This window comes from Equus caballus, chromosome 15 (genome assembly GCF_041296265.1).
Source record: "Equus caballus isolate H_3958 breed thoroughbred chromosome 15, TB-T2T, whole genome shotgun sequence".
In the NCBI taxonomy this organism is placed as follows: Eukaryota; Metazoa; Chordata; class Mammalia; order Perissodactyla; family Equidae; genus Equus; species Equus caballus.
The window spans coordinates 83,074,474-83,088,151 of record NC_091698.1 but is presented as its reverse complement, the minus strand read 5'-3'; the positions used below and the strand labels follow the sequence as shown (position 1 = coordinate 83,088,151).

The following is a 13,678-nucleotide window of genomic DNA, read 5'->3' as shown; positions in this document are numbered from 1 at the left end:
GCGTATGCTTATTTGTCATCTGTACATTTTCTGTGGTGAGTTGTCCGTTTTTTAATTGTGTTCGTTGTTTTCTTGTCATTGAGTTTTAAGAGTTCTTTGTATATTTTGGATACTAGACTTTTATCAGAATGAATTTTACAAATATTTTCTCTCAGTCTGTGGCTTGTCTTTTCACTGTCCTAACAGTGTCTATCATAGAGCAGACTTTTTTTTTTTTTTTTTAAGATTTTATTTTTCCTTTTTCTTCCCAAAGCCCCCTGGTACATAGTTGTATATTTTCAGTTGTGAGTCCTTCTAGTTGTGGCATATGGGATGCTGCCTCAGCATGGCCTGATGAGCGGTGCCATGTCCGTGCCCAGGATTTGAACCGGCGAAACCCTGGGCCGCCAAAGCGGAGCGTGTGAACTTAACCACTCGGCCATGGGGCCGGCCCCAAGCAGGCTTTTTAATTTTAATGAAGTCCAAGTTATCAGTTTTTTCTTTCATGGATGTGCTTTTGGTGTTGTATCTAAAATGTCATCCCCAAACCCAAGGTCACCCTGATATTTTCCTGTGTTATCTTCCAGGAGTTTTATAATTTTGTGTTATACATTTAGATCCATGATTCGTTGAGGTAAATTTTGTGAAATGTGTAAGGTTTGTGTCTAGATTCTCTTTTTTTGCATGTGAATGTCTAGTTGTTCCAGCGCTATTCGTTAAAAAGACTGTCTCTTCTCCAGTGAATTAATTGCCTTTGCTCTTTTGTGAAAGATCAGTTGCCTGTATTTGTGTGGGTCTGTTTCTGGGTACCCTGTTCGGTTCCATTGATCTGTTTGTCTTTTCTTTCACTAACACCACACTGTCAGGATTTCTGTGGCTTTGTCGTAAATCTTCACGTTTGGTAGTGTCAGTCCTCTGACTTTGATCTTCTCCCTCAACATTGTGCTGGTTATTCTGGGTCTTTGCCTTTCCATATAAACTTTTTATAATCAGTTTGTTGATGTCCACAAAATAATTTATTCAGATTTTGACTGGAATTGCGTTGAATGTATAGATAAAATTGGGAAGAACTGACGTTTTCACAATATTGAGTCTTTCTATCCATGAGCACCAAGTACCTCTCCATTTTTTTGGATCTTCTTTGATTTCTTTCATCAGAGATTTATGGTTTTCCTCATATAGATTTTGTACATATTTTGTTAGATTTATTCATATATTTCATTTTTTGGTGTCAATATAAATGGTATTGCTTTTGTAATAATTTTTTTTTACCTATATTAGCTTTCTTTTGGTTATTTGCCTCATATATCTTTTTCTATCCATTACCTTTTAACCTTTCCATGTCCTTATGTTTTTGGAATATTTTGTAAATAGAATATAGTTGGGTGTTACTTTTTAAAATAAAATATGATCTGACAATCTTTGTGTTTTAACCTGAGGGTTTCACCTGTTTGCATTTATTGTAATTACTCATATATTTGGATTTATTTATGCTATTCTATTTGTTTTCTATTTTTTCAACATTTTTATACTTCCATGTTTTTTGCTCTTGACTTCATTCTGGTTATATTCATAGCCACCTCTTTTTTTCCATTCCATTCTCTACTTGTGTAAAAGTTATACTCTATGAATATGCTTTTTGGTGATTACTCTGGGTACATTGAGATACAAACTTAGCAAAGTTGAAAGTTAATCATTATGTTTACCCTTTCCCAAATAATAGAAAATCCTTAAAAACTGAGTTATTCAGTTATTTCCCCACAATTTTCATATTAGTATAATAGTTTATATATAATCAATATTTATTTAACTTGCTCACATATTTACTAATATCTTTAGTCATTAATTCTCAGAACTTCCACTTGGGAGCATTTTGTTTCTGCCTCAGGTATCTTCTTCAGTTCTTTTAGAAAAGGTCCGTTGGTAGCAAACTCTTTCAGTTTTTGTCTTTTCTAATGATAGTTTTACTGGGTCAAACTAAAAATTGGTGAACATTTTAGTTTGAAAGATATTTTCTCCCCTGCACACTGGCAATATAATTGTGCTGTTTTCTGTCTTCTGTCATTCCTGTCATTTTTTTTGAGAAGTCATCTGTGAGTCTGTCTCATCCATACTGTAGTAGGTAACTTTTCCTTTTTTGCTTGCTTTTTGAGGTCTCCTCTATTTCCTTTGTGCTGTACGGGTTCACTATGCTGTGTCTCGGTGGAGACTTCCCTTAGTTTATCCTGTTTGGCATCATGGGTCTTCCTGGATCTGGGATTAGTATCTTTGATCAGTTCACTAAAATTCTTGTTTGTACACTTGTCCTTCATTCTCTTTGTCATCTCCTTCTGAAACTCTGATGAGGGTGCAATACACTTTCTCATGTCTCTGTCATAGTTTTCACAACTTTGTCTCTGGACTGCCTTCTGGATGTCTTCAGATCTTACTTTCTGTTTCCTGATTCTTTCTTCAGCTGTGTTTATTCTGCTGCTGAATCCAGAAGGTTTTTTTTTTCCTGCTTTTTCTCCCCAAATCCCCCCAATATATAGTCGTATATTTTTTTAGTTGTGGGTCCTTCTAGTTGTGGCATGTGGGATGCTGCCTCAACGTGGCCTAATGAGTGGTGCCATGTCCACGCCCAGGATCCGAACTGGCGAAACCCTGGGGCGCCAAAGCGGAGTGTGCAAACTTAACCACTTGGCTGTGGCATTGGCCCCCAGAAGTTTTTAATTATAAAATTTTCATTTCTTTTTTTCTGTTTGTGAATCTGTTTGGTTGTTACTTTCTCACTTTATTCTTTCCCCATGTTTTCAAGTTTATCTTTTATGTCTTTAAACATTTTAAATATTATCTTTTATGTGAAATAATTTAACATCTGAATTCTTTGTGAGTCTGGTTCTGCCATCTGCTTCTGTTGAGCCTAACTTATGGTGACTTCTTTCCTTGTGAGTCTTGTAATTTCCTATCATGAGATGCTCATTTTACTAAGAATTTGATGATGGGAGTTCTTTGAGACCTGATTTGATGCCTCCAGATAAGATTATAGTTACTTCTGCCAGTTACTTAGAGGCACTGTCAACTTGGGACTACTTTAATTTACATTCTCTGCAATGTTTTTTTACATTACACAGACAAAGTGAATTTGGCTTGTGATCAAAAATTTTGAGGGGAGAAAATTCTACTTCTTCTGAGCATTAAGGTTGACACAAGCCACTTTCCTTTGTTTTTGCCTGAACAATGTTTCATATTGTTTCTCATTTAACTTTACCCTGAGGGTGAACTGTTTGGGATCCTCACTTAACCAGGAGTCTTTCGTTAGAATCCCCATCTTGACAGGCCCCAGGCTTTCTTTCCTTGCCCATCTCCTGTGTGGCCAGTGAGGCAGAAGCCCAAGTTCCCTGGAGTTCAGTGGCAGCCCTGTGGCACAAGATGGCAGTCCCGTGGTGCACGATGGCAATCCTCTGGTACAGAATGGCAGTCGTGTGGTACAAGATGGCAGTCCTCTGGTGCAAGATGGCAGTCGTGTGGTGCACGATGGCAATCCTCTGGTACAGAATGGCAGTCGTGTGGTACAAGATGGCAGTCCTCTGGTGCAAGATGGCAGTCCTATGGTACAGGATGGCAGTCCTCTGGTACACGATGGCAAATTGCTTTGGTGCTTGGTTATCTCTCGTGGTTTCTCTTTTTGGTTTTTGGCCTCTTTGAAATTGTGCCTTTTGTGTCAGCTTAACAGTAGTTTTAACAAAATTATAGTTGCTTTAAATTATAATCACTTCAATCAAGAGATTCATTCAGCACATCAGGTCTGTCATTAGTGCCAGAACTGGAAATCCCATTCTTTTTTTAAAAACATCTTTTTAAAAATTTACCTTTCGTGAGGTCTTTTTTTTTTAATGACTGTTATTTGGGGATGACAACAACCATAAGCTCTGAAATTTATTGTTCAGTATTTTATAAATGGGATATCTTTAGTGATTTTTTAAAGCTATTTTTCAATATGATTTATCAAGATTATAATATTTGAGACTAGAAAGATTCAGCTTTACAAATGTATAATTCAGTTATTTGGTTTTCAGGAAATTTTATAATAAAAACCTCCAAAATAATGTCACGATCTTAACTTATTCATATATGTGTGTAGTTTGATGAGAAAGATAAGATAAAAAATTTGTCAAGAAATCTAAACTACTGTTATATTCTGTATGTACTTATTTTCTTTGCTTTCTATTTCCAAAGAAACATTTGATATCATAGAACATCTGTAGAAGAAATGATAACAGATAAGTTTTAATAAGGACTGAAATTTGTGATTTATTTTCCCTCTTTTGACCTTAACTTTCATATTTAGGTTTTAGGAGAAGTTTTAGTACAACTTCTGCTTCTTCCCAAAAAGAGATTAACAGAAGAAATGCTTTTGCCAAGTGAGTATTAAGAAGATTTAGAAAAATACCTTTTGAGATGAACATGAGAGGATTCTGTGAAGAAAAAAAGTGGAATTTTGCATCTTTTACGTTGCTTGGTGGGATTTTAACACTTAGGAGCAAAGGCGTGATGAGTGTATTGAGAAGAGTTCTTCCTCCCTCCTTTGCAAACTCAATTAAAAATGTCGCCAGTGACTAAAAGTAGTGTACTGCATGTGTTCTCAAAGAGGCTTAGTACTGAGGAATTTAAATTTTGTGTTATCATTGAATAGGGTGAGTTGATTTTCAACTGTTGACTAATTAGTCAGCTTTGAGTTAGTATTTTCAGCAATACGTGAAAGAAATGTCAGACCTATTTGCGTAAGGTAATCTTATTATTATTTTAAAAATACTCCCATTTCCTCTTGTGGAGTATACTGCTCAAAATGCCATTTTTTTGTTGTTTCTTTTTTTTTTTTTCCTGCTTTATTTCCAAAGCCCCCCCCGCCCCCCCTCCCCCCCGACAGTACACAGTTGTATATCTTAGTTGCACGTCCTTCTAGTTGTGGGATGTGGGACGCTGCCTCAACGTGGCCTGATGAGCGGTGCCATGTCCGCGCCCAAGATTCGAACCCAGGGCCGCCGGAGCGGAGCGCGCGAACTTAACCACTTTATACAGAAATTCTTTTTTTCTTTTATAAATATTTATTTCTCCCAGACCTGCTTTAGTCTCCTGTGGTTTTCTGAGACTTTTAGAAACTTTGTTGCTTTTAGAGGAATGTGAGGCCCTTCGAGACTGATTGGGTTAAGGAGGTTTTTTAAATCCTTTCTTTACTCTATAGAATAACGCCCTGGGGGAGGAGAGAGGCTAGCTGAGTGGGCAGTGTACGTCCCTGCGGAAGTAGCGGCTGAGAAGCCGCCAGGAATTGGAGCCTGAGCGCTGGGACTGGAGGCTGCGCTGGGCGGCAGGCAGGCCATTTATCTCAGAATCTGGTGGGAAGCTATTGGGAGGCTTCGCGAAGATCTGGAATTCACCTGAGCACCCTGGTGGGACCTGAGGCACTGGTGCTGCTGCTTGGCAGGCTCGGGTGGCAATTTTCCTCCCCTTCCTCAAAACCTTCACCAATTTTGAGAACTTTGAAATTGGTCTCCTCACTTGAGTAGCTTGAGTTTAAGGGCAGTAACTTTATGCTCCAGTTTATTGAAGATATTGGAGAGTTCTTAGGTAGAATGGAAGAAAACTAAGAAGAGACAACCAGGATATAAGGATTCTGAAGGGGGAGAGGTGTCAAAGTCAGTGTTGAGAAGTTGGTGACTGGAAGAGCATGATACAGAGGAACGAGGGAAGGAGGAAACGTCTGGTCCGTGAGGATTATACGGCAGGTATGGTTGTGCGCAGATGACCTGTTGACCTGAGGAGAAAACATCAGTGCTTCTATTTGTTTCTACAAAAATAAAAAGAAATGAAGCTTTATGGTACTTCTACAGATTGAGACTAGTACCTATTTAAGAAAAGGAATAAATATACTTTTATTGAGGATATATAATCAATTTTAAAATTATTTATTTTTACTGTAGAATATGTGACCAGAATGTTTGGTGATCAGTGTTGAAAGGAACAAAAGACAGAGTGTAGGTGCTGGGAGATCTTAGGGTTAAGAGACATGGTCGTGTTTGGGTGACAAGCTTTCTGCTGTTCAGTAAAAGAGTCGTGCGTCTGTACATTTTGCTCCCTGTCTGCTTCCCTGTTCTGCCTGCTCATCTGTCAAGTAACCTCAAGACGGGAGGCGAGGTTCTTTCTTCCTTTGTGCTCCTTCTGCACCGGGCACAGTCTTCCTTGCAGGATCTGTAGTATTTTCCTGGTTATTATACACAGATCCTAGGACCTCGCCCCCAGCCTGCCATTTCATAGGTGGTCAGATAATGTTTTTGAATGTGGAAACACAGCTCTCAGGTGTCCTCTAATTCTAAATGGCTCACTCCCCTGGGCTTTTAGAGCTTTGACATGACTTGAATCAAATCATTCCTATTAGAATGTTAAGTCTTTACCCAAACCATTAATTTTTGGTTTAGACATTGAATGCATTTATTACTTGTTTCTTTCTTTAACAATTTTTTTGTTAATTATGAAAGTTGATTGTACAGAGCTTGAAAAATTACAAAAACGAAATGCAGATAAAGATCACCTGTAATTTTATCACCTGGATGAGGTTATCACATGAACGTTTCGGTCGATACTTTTCCAGTTTTTTTCTAAAGCATGTATCTGAATTTTTAAGCAAAATTGGACAAGTCATACTCTAGATACTCTTTGAAAGCTTTTCCTCTTAATATATCCCATATTCTTTCATAGTTTTCCTCAGTGTGACTTTTGAAATCTTTATAAAGACTGTGCTGTGATATGGAAAAAATTTTTAAGGCATAATAATAAGTGAAAATATCATAATTTAACTAATAGTAGATACTAAACTTTTAAATTATGTATGTTTCCCTCCTTCCCCACCTCTGTTTGTGTGTGTTGTGTGTGTCTGTGTGAGATTAGATAAATGTCCAGCTTTATTTTCTTCTAGTTCTTTCTTTTTTTCAATTTATTCATTTAACTCTTTAATCTATTTGGAATGTATTTTAACATACAGTGAGTGGTAAGAATTGTATTCTTTTCCCCAGAATAATCAGTTTTTACAGCATCCCTAACTGAATGTTCACTCCTTTCCTGCTGATTTGAAGTTTTACTTTTTATCATGTAAGAAATAGTTGTGTGTATTTTCTAAGATATCTTTTCTGTGTCATTTAAAAGTACATTCTTGTGCCAGAGCCACATTGTTTTAATTATCGTAACTTTATAATCTAACATAATGGCAGTGTAAATCTCGCTGCTTATTTTTCAACCTTTTCTTAGTTACTGATACCCATTGTGGTTATCAGAGCCTGGCCTTCGGACGCGGACAGCCTTGGGCCTGAGTCGCTTTCTCCTGTTTACCATCTCTCTGACCTCAGGGAATGGCTTACTTTTTTTGAGCCTCACGTTTCTCTTGCATTAGAAGGAGATAATATCTATGTCACTGGTTTGGGTGAGGTGGAGTGAGATAGCGTGTGGGAAGTGTCTGGGGGTAGTGAGTGCTCAGGACATGATAGATATTGTCATTATTTATATGACAGAGTAATTTTGTGAGGTTTCAAAAAATATCCTTTAGGGGTGAATTTGGGGAGAATCGACATGTATATGTTTCTATCCACAAACAAAGCTCTTTCATTTTTCATTTGTATGTTCTTCAGTAAAGATTTATACTTTTTCCTACGGGTATTAGGTCTTTCTTTGTTAATCTGTCATTGTATTTGTGCATTTGACGTGGTAATTAATTTTTTTCCATTATACTTTCTAATTAGAATTCTATCACTTGGCAAATGTGGCTTACGATAAGTCTGTGGGCCTCAGTTTTCCTACCCGTAAAATTAGAGTGTGCTTCCTTTCTTCCAGGGTTGTTAAGGGGAGGAAATGAGATGCTGTGTGTGATAGTGTGTTAAAAAATATAGAAAGTGAAATAAAATAGAAAATAAGCAGGCCCCAGATTCTGTTCACAATCAGGTACCGTGCAGCTGTGGTGACAGGTTCTGCGTTTTCTCTGCTGTGGGGACGGGGAGAAGGGCTTCTTCTGGAGGAGAGGCGGCGTGGATGTGATGCGGGTCGGTGAGCCGAGGGTCGAAAGAAGGATTTCGTAGACTCCCAAGATCTGGCAGTAGTGCTCTTTTATTTAGAGAATAGTGTGGAATAGCATGGGGACAGGACCCATGGGCAGGCAGAGCTTCTGCTGCCGCCGCTTCTGCTGCCCCCACTGGCATGGGGACAGGGCCCATGGGCAGGCAGAGCAGCTGCTGCTGCCCCCGCTGGCATGGGGACAGGACCCACGGGCAGGCAGAGCTCCTGCGGCTGCCCCCACTGGCATGGGGACAGGTCCCATGGGCAGGCAGAGCTGATGCGTGGGGACAGGACCCACAGGCAGTCAGAGCTCCTGCTGCTGCCACATGGGGACAGGACCCATGGGCAGTCAGAGCTCTTGCTGCTGCCCCCGCTGGCATGGGGACAGGTCCCATGGGCAGGCAGAGCTAGTGTGTGGGGACAGGACCCACAGGCAGTCAGAGCTCCTGCTGCTGCCCTGAGTTGAGGGTTAGGGCTAATTTTATAAGGCATGGGTACGTGACTTATTTTTACTGGAGAAAAGAAAAGATGATGTAAAAAGTCATTAAATGATTTCAGTGCAGATGGGGTCTGGTTATTGTGCGGTCATATAACTTTAGATACGAATCTGGCCATATAGATCGGCATGTAGGTGAGGATGCCCTGGGCTTCTCTCCCTGGGGCGGTCCTAATTCATACCATAAAAAAAAGTCCACTGGGTCGTATAGTTTGGCATGTAGGCCAGGTCACCTTGGGCTTCTCTAGCTGGGGCAGCCTTATTCCACATCAGATGGAGGGCGGAAGGCTCCACTGCTGGTGGTTTCTGGATAAGCATTTCGAGATGTCTCAGGTCAGGACAGCAAGATCCTCGTAATGTTTCTCTCGAGGGAGAGTTTCAGGGTCAGCTACTTCCCGGTGACAGTGGAGGAGGCTCTGGGGCAGAACTGGCTTGAGGTCTTGGATGAGTCTCAGGTTGTATCAGGTCAGGCTGGTGGCAAGTGCGAGGAGGCAGGCGATACATCCTTAAGTGAAACTGGAGTTCATTCATAGAACATATATATATAAATTCATTTTCCAAAGTTGTAGATTAACAATTTTTAAAAATTGTTTTCATATAAAGAAGTATTTAAGAAGTGAACAAGCATAACCAGAAGGATCTACAACTAGAATGTACAACTATGTAGTGGGGGGCTTTGGGGAGAAGAAGAAGAAGGAAGAAAAAGATAAGATTGGCAACAGATGTTAGTGCAGGTGCCAATCTTTAAAAACAAAAAGTGAACAAAAGGCGATTTTAATTTACCACAATCAAAAGACTGTGTTCTTTTCTACCTGAAATCAGAAATCCCAAGAGTCCCTTGCACCCCTATGTTCATCGCAGCATTATTTACAATAGCCAAGACGTGGAACCAACCTACATGCCCAGAAACTGATGATTGGATAAAGAAGATATGGTATATATACACAATGGAATACTACTCAGCCATAAAAAAAGACAAAATTGGCCCATTCGCAGCAACGTGGATGGACCTTGAGGGTATTATGTTAAGCGAAATAAGCCAGTCAGAGAAAGACGAACTCTATATGACTCTACTCATAGGTGGAAGTTAACATATTGACAAGGAGATCTGATCGGTGGTTACCAGGGAAAAGGGGGAGTGGGGGGAGGGCACAAAGGGGGAAGAGGTGTACCCACAACATGACTAACAATAACGTACAACTGAAATCTCACAAGGTTGTAATCTATCATAACATTAATAAAAAAATAAAGTGTTCATTTCTTTTTGCTTTATTTGGTAATATTGACAGCAGTTAAACAGTATAAGTGTTTTTTTCTAATTGTTATTTTACTGAAAGCATATATATATTTAGAAATTGCTAGTGAAATCTTAAATCCAGATTAGGGTAGTATTAAAATAGCCAAAAGAGGAAAAACTTCTTAAATGTTAAACTAAAGTATATTCTAATGTTGCTATTTAGAATAAAAAAGCCAAGCTGTGAACATGCAGTATCCTCCTTTGTGAATGAACTGTGAGTCTGGCCGTGGGAGTGAGTGACTGATTGCATCCTGTCGCTTTCACTCTTACGGGTTTTCCTTCCTCTGCCCCGTGAACAGGTCCAAGCCTGCTCTGCGGCGCAGCTGGAGCAGCACGGCCACGGCGGGCGGCGGGGACGGGGCCGTGAAGCTGCACGAGGGCTCCCAGGTCCTCCTCACCAGCTCTAATGAGATGGGCACCGTGAGGTACGTGGGCCCCACGGACTTCGCTTCAGGGATCTGGCTTGGACTTGAGCTTCGAAGCGCCAAGGGAAAAAACGATGGAGCGGTGGGTGACAAGCGCTATTTCACCTGTAAGCCAAACCACGGCGTCCTAGTAAGACCAAGCAGAGTAACCTATCGGGGAATAAATGGGTCAAAGCTTGTGGATGAGAATTGTTGAGTTAAACTTCTAAAATATTAAATGAGCTCATATGTACATATATATATATATATATGGTATAAAATAGTCCATGGAGAATGGTTTGCTTTATTTAGCCGTTATTTAAAATTTGAAAGTATAGCTATCTTCATAAAAACTATTATAACAATTCAGAGAGACTCCTTTAAAAAGCTAGAAATATGAACTATGGGAATCATGGTCCTCTTAAAATAATTTCAAAATAAGCCTTTTTGAAAGCTTTATACCCAGGAACATTCTGAGACTTGGGGAAAACGTGCCATTAGGTGGCCACCTGCCGTTGCTTACTCTGTTCACTTTTGCGCATAGTAGTGGATTTTTCAGATGCCATAATTCTGAAGGTTTTCACTAGTTTTGGTTAACGTATGATGTTCACATGACCTTTTTCTGTCAAGTATTTTTGGAGTTTTTCTTTCTTTCAGTACTAATAAGTACAATAAGAGAAGAGGAGCTATATGACTAGTGTATTTTTCATATTTTTTGGTAAAATTGTTCATCCTTTCCGGAATGCCTCATCTAAACATCAGGTAGACCTGTGGGGTTGCATGGGCCTCGGGGGCTCCAGCTCAGCCTCTCGCCCATTGGCAAACACGGACGTGGAATCTCCAGTGGGTCTTCTCTTCCCCGGAGTCTCCAACTGGTTGGTTAACAGAGCTGAGAACAGGCTGTGGGTCTCCTGACCTGTGGCTCATGCTCTTTCCTCTATACAAAGTGTGTAATCTCCGATTTTTCCTCCATGTTGGTGACTGCTGCATTTGGATGAACTACAAAAACCCATGATTAGGTTTATGGATTCAAGCCATCATTAGAATTCTTTGCACGTACTTACTTAACTTCCCTATTGGACATATCTATAAAACACACATCCATACACGAAGCACTTTTAAAACATGATGCACTTTCATCTTTGTGGAGAATTTGCCATCAATTCCTCCTGGGATGTGAAAAACATTTTAAAAAGTTATATTTAAGAGAGGAGAGCAAATTAAGATGTGTTAGGAAGAATGTAGTAGTTATTCATTTAAATGTTTATGATTTCTTGATTCTTTTGTTTCATTATTCATAAGACTGGTGTTCTCTGCTATCATTGCTGTTCTTGTATTTTCGGTTGTTGCAGAATTCAGTCTGTTAGAAAGCTAGAGAACTGCATCGTGTTTTCGTTTTCCTTTTTGAGCACATGTTAACAAACTAAGCTTCACAATAGAGTCCTGTAATAATGCAGAATGTTTACGTCGTGGATATGTATTGAAGTTTATGTCCTGTATGTATAAAGCTTTATCTTTGATTGTCGATATTTAGACTTTACCACAGAAATATCGGAACAGTTTGCTTTATAAAATTAAAAGTCTCCTTCAGACTGGAGCTTGCTTTGTGCTTAGGAATAATATGTTGAACTATTTTGCAATATACTAGTTAAAATCTAAATTCCGGTGCTTTGCTGCCTTTTTAAAAATATTGTGGTATTTCAGATATTGCTAGAGCTATTTTCCTGAAATGCATTTGCAAAATAAGGCTGCTTTATAATCAAGGAATATTTTTATTGATTGAAGAAAATAACTGTACTGCGATTCAAAAGTAAACTTATTTTATTATATAGCTTATTTCTTAAAAACTCTATTTATACCTTAATGTGCAATTCATGGCTACACTGAACTTGGGTGTCCGTAATTCTCCCTGTTAAATATGAAATGCTGTAAGTCAGAACCAGTAATGCCAGCACTGAATTTATTTTGAGGTTGGAGAAACATTTGTTCTCATCTTTAGGTTAGGATGACTAAATCCATTTAATGTGTATGTTTCCATATACTATACGTAGAGATTAGGCGTTTTCATTTGTGTTTTGCTGATTAATTGTCATTCAGAGTTCTTGAGCATCAATAAAAAGGGACGCTCTTTCGGTTTGGGAACGGCGTCTGGTCATTTTCCCCGTCGGCAGCTTCTTGTCTCAGTCGCTTGGAGTGCGTGTCCTATGGACTCAACTTTTTTTTTTCTTACAGTGCTGACTTGAATTTGTCCTGTCTCTATAAAGAGGCTTGAAAAGTATCATGCTTTCTTCTGGACAAGTAAAGTTATGTTGGTAGCCACCCTCCTGTTATATTGTTTTGATGGACAGAGAGCCATTTAAGAAAAGAAGGTTTTTCTACAGTTTTCTAAAATTACTTAACTTTCTTTTGTACTAGTGGGTTTTCATTTGTTTATTTAGGGTGGGATAGAACACTTGGAATTTAGATTAATAAAATTTATAAGTAATTATCTACTTTATACTAAAAAGCTTTGTTTCTGCATTTTAGGCTAATTTGGTGGGAATGTTTTTAAGTGCTTACAAGCGTTCGGACGCAGACGGCTGCTGACCCTGAGCTGGGGCGCTGTGGCGTTGCTGTGAGGCCCCATCCTCTCCCCGCCTCCTCATCCCCATCTCACGTTTTTCTTTTCTCCTCAGCGTTTACCACCCTTGGTCATGCTGAACTTTTTCCTTATTATGTTTCTTTTTCCTCCCTAGACTGAGGGGTGGGATGCTACACTGTTTCATTGGTCGCTTCATCTCTCACACCCGGGATGCTCCTTGGTACCTAGTAGATGCTGGGTAAACGTTTGTTGAATGAACAGGGGCAGTGAAGGCGTCGATTATGTAAAGTGGAGAGATCATCTAGCTGGCTTCAGACAGGTGGCCTTGAGAGCCCAGGCCAAGGACTTGGTAAATTTTGCTAGATAAGGGAGGAAAGAGGACAGGAAATATTTGAATCATGGTAGCCCAAGTTTACCCCAAAGTAGCGACATGAAGGAGAGAGAAAGATGTTTGGTGTTGGGGTAGAAAAGGGGGGAGGAAAGAAGAACAGGGCCACCAAAGCCACTGCCCTAGTGTTTGCCCTGGGGCTGGCTTTGAATTTCTGTTTTGCTGTGATGACAGTTTAGAGAATATAGTAACATGTGTGGTCTAATCTAGAGCAAATGAACCGGACCTTACTCACGAGTGCACGGCATTGGTCTCTGGTGTCAAGTATTTTTATTTCAGTTTTATTTTGGACCTACCTACTTAGAATATCTGATAATGTTATTTAAGCCATGTTGACCCATGGCTAGAGACCTAATGTGTTAAGAATCATTCTTAATTAAGAAAGAGATCTAGTAATTTTAACTACTCACCAGACATTTGTTATGTAAATGATTGACTCAGAGATGTATGATGC

At 39.4% G+C, this 13,678-nt stretch overlaps 1 protein-coding gene across 14 annotated transcripts in view; it reads left to right on the top strand.

The window, feature by feature from the left end:
• Positions 1 to 12,397, top strand: part of CLIP4 (CAP-Gly domain containing linker protein family member 4) — a 74,029-nt gene extending 61,632 nt beyond the window's left edge. For 10 of the 14 annotated variants that reach the window (XM_023619302.2, XM_023619300.2, XM_023619305.2 and 7 more), the window contains 2 exons: positions 4,310 to 4,382; positions 10,151 to 12,397. In XM_023619302.2, the coding sequence (XP_023475070.1) occupies positions 4,310 to 4,382; positions 10,151 to 10,472 (395 nt within the window). In that variant the 3' untranslated portion in view covers positions 10,473 to 12,397. The remainder of the gene's footprint in view (positions 1 to 4,309; positions 4,383 to 10,150) is intronic. The other 4 variants (XM_070235630.1, XM_070235631.1, XM_070235629.1 and 1 more) reach the window with 1 other exon arrangement.
• Positions 12,398 to 13,678: the final 1,281 nt, after the last annotated feature.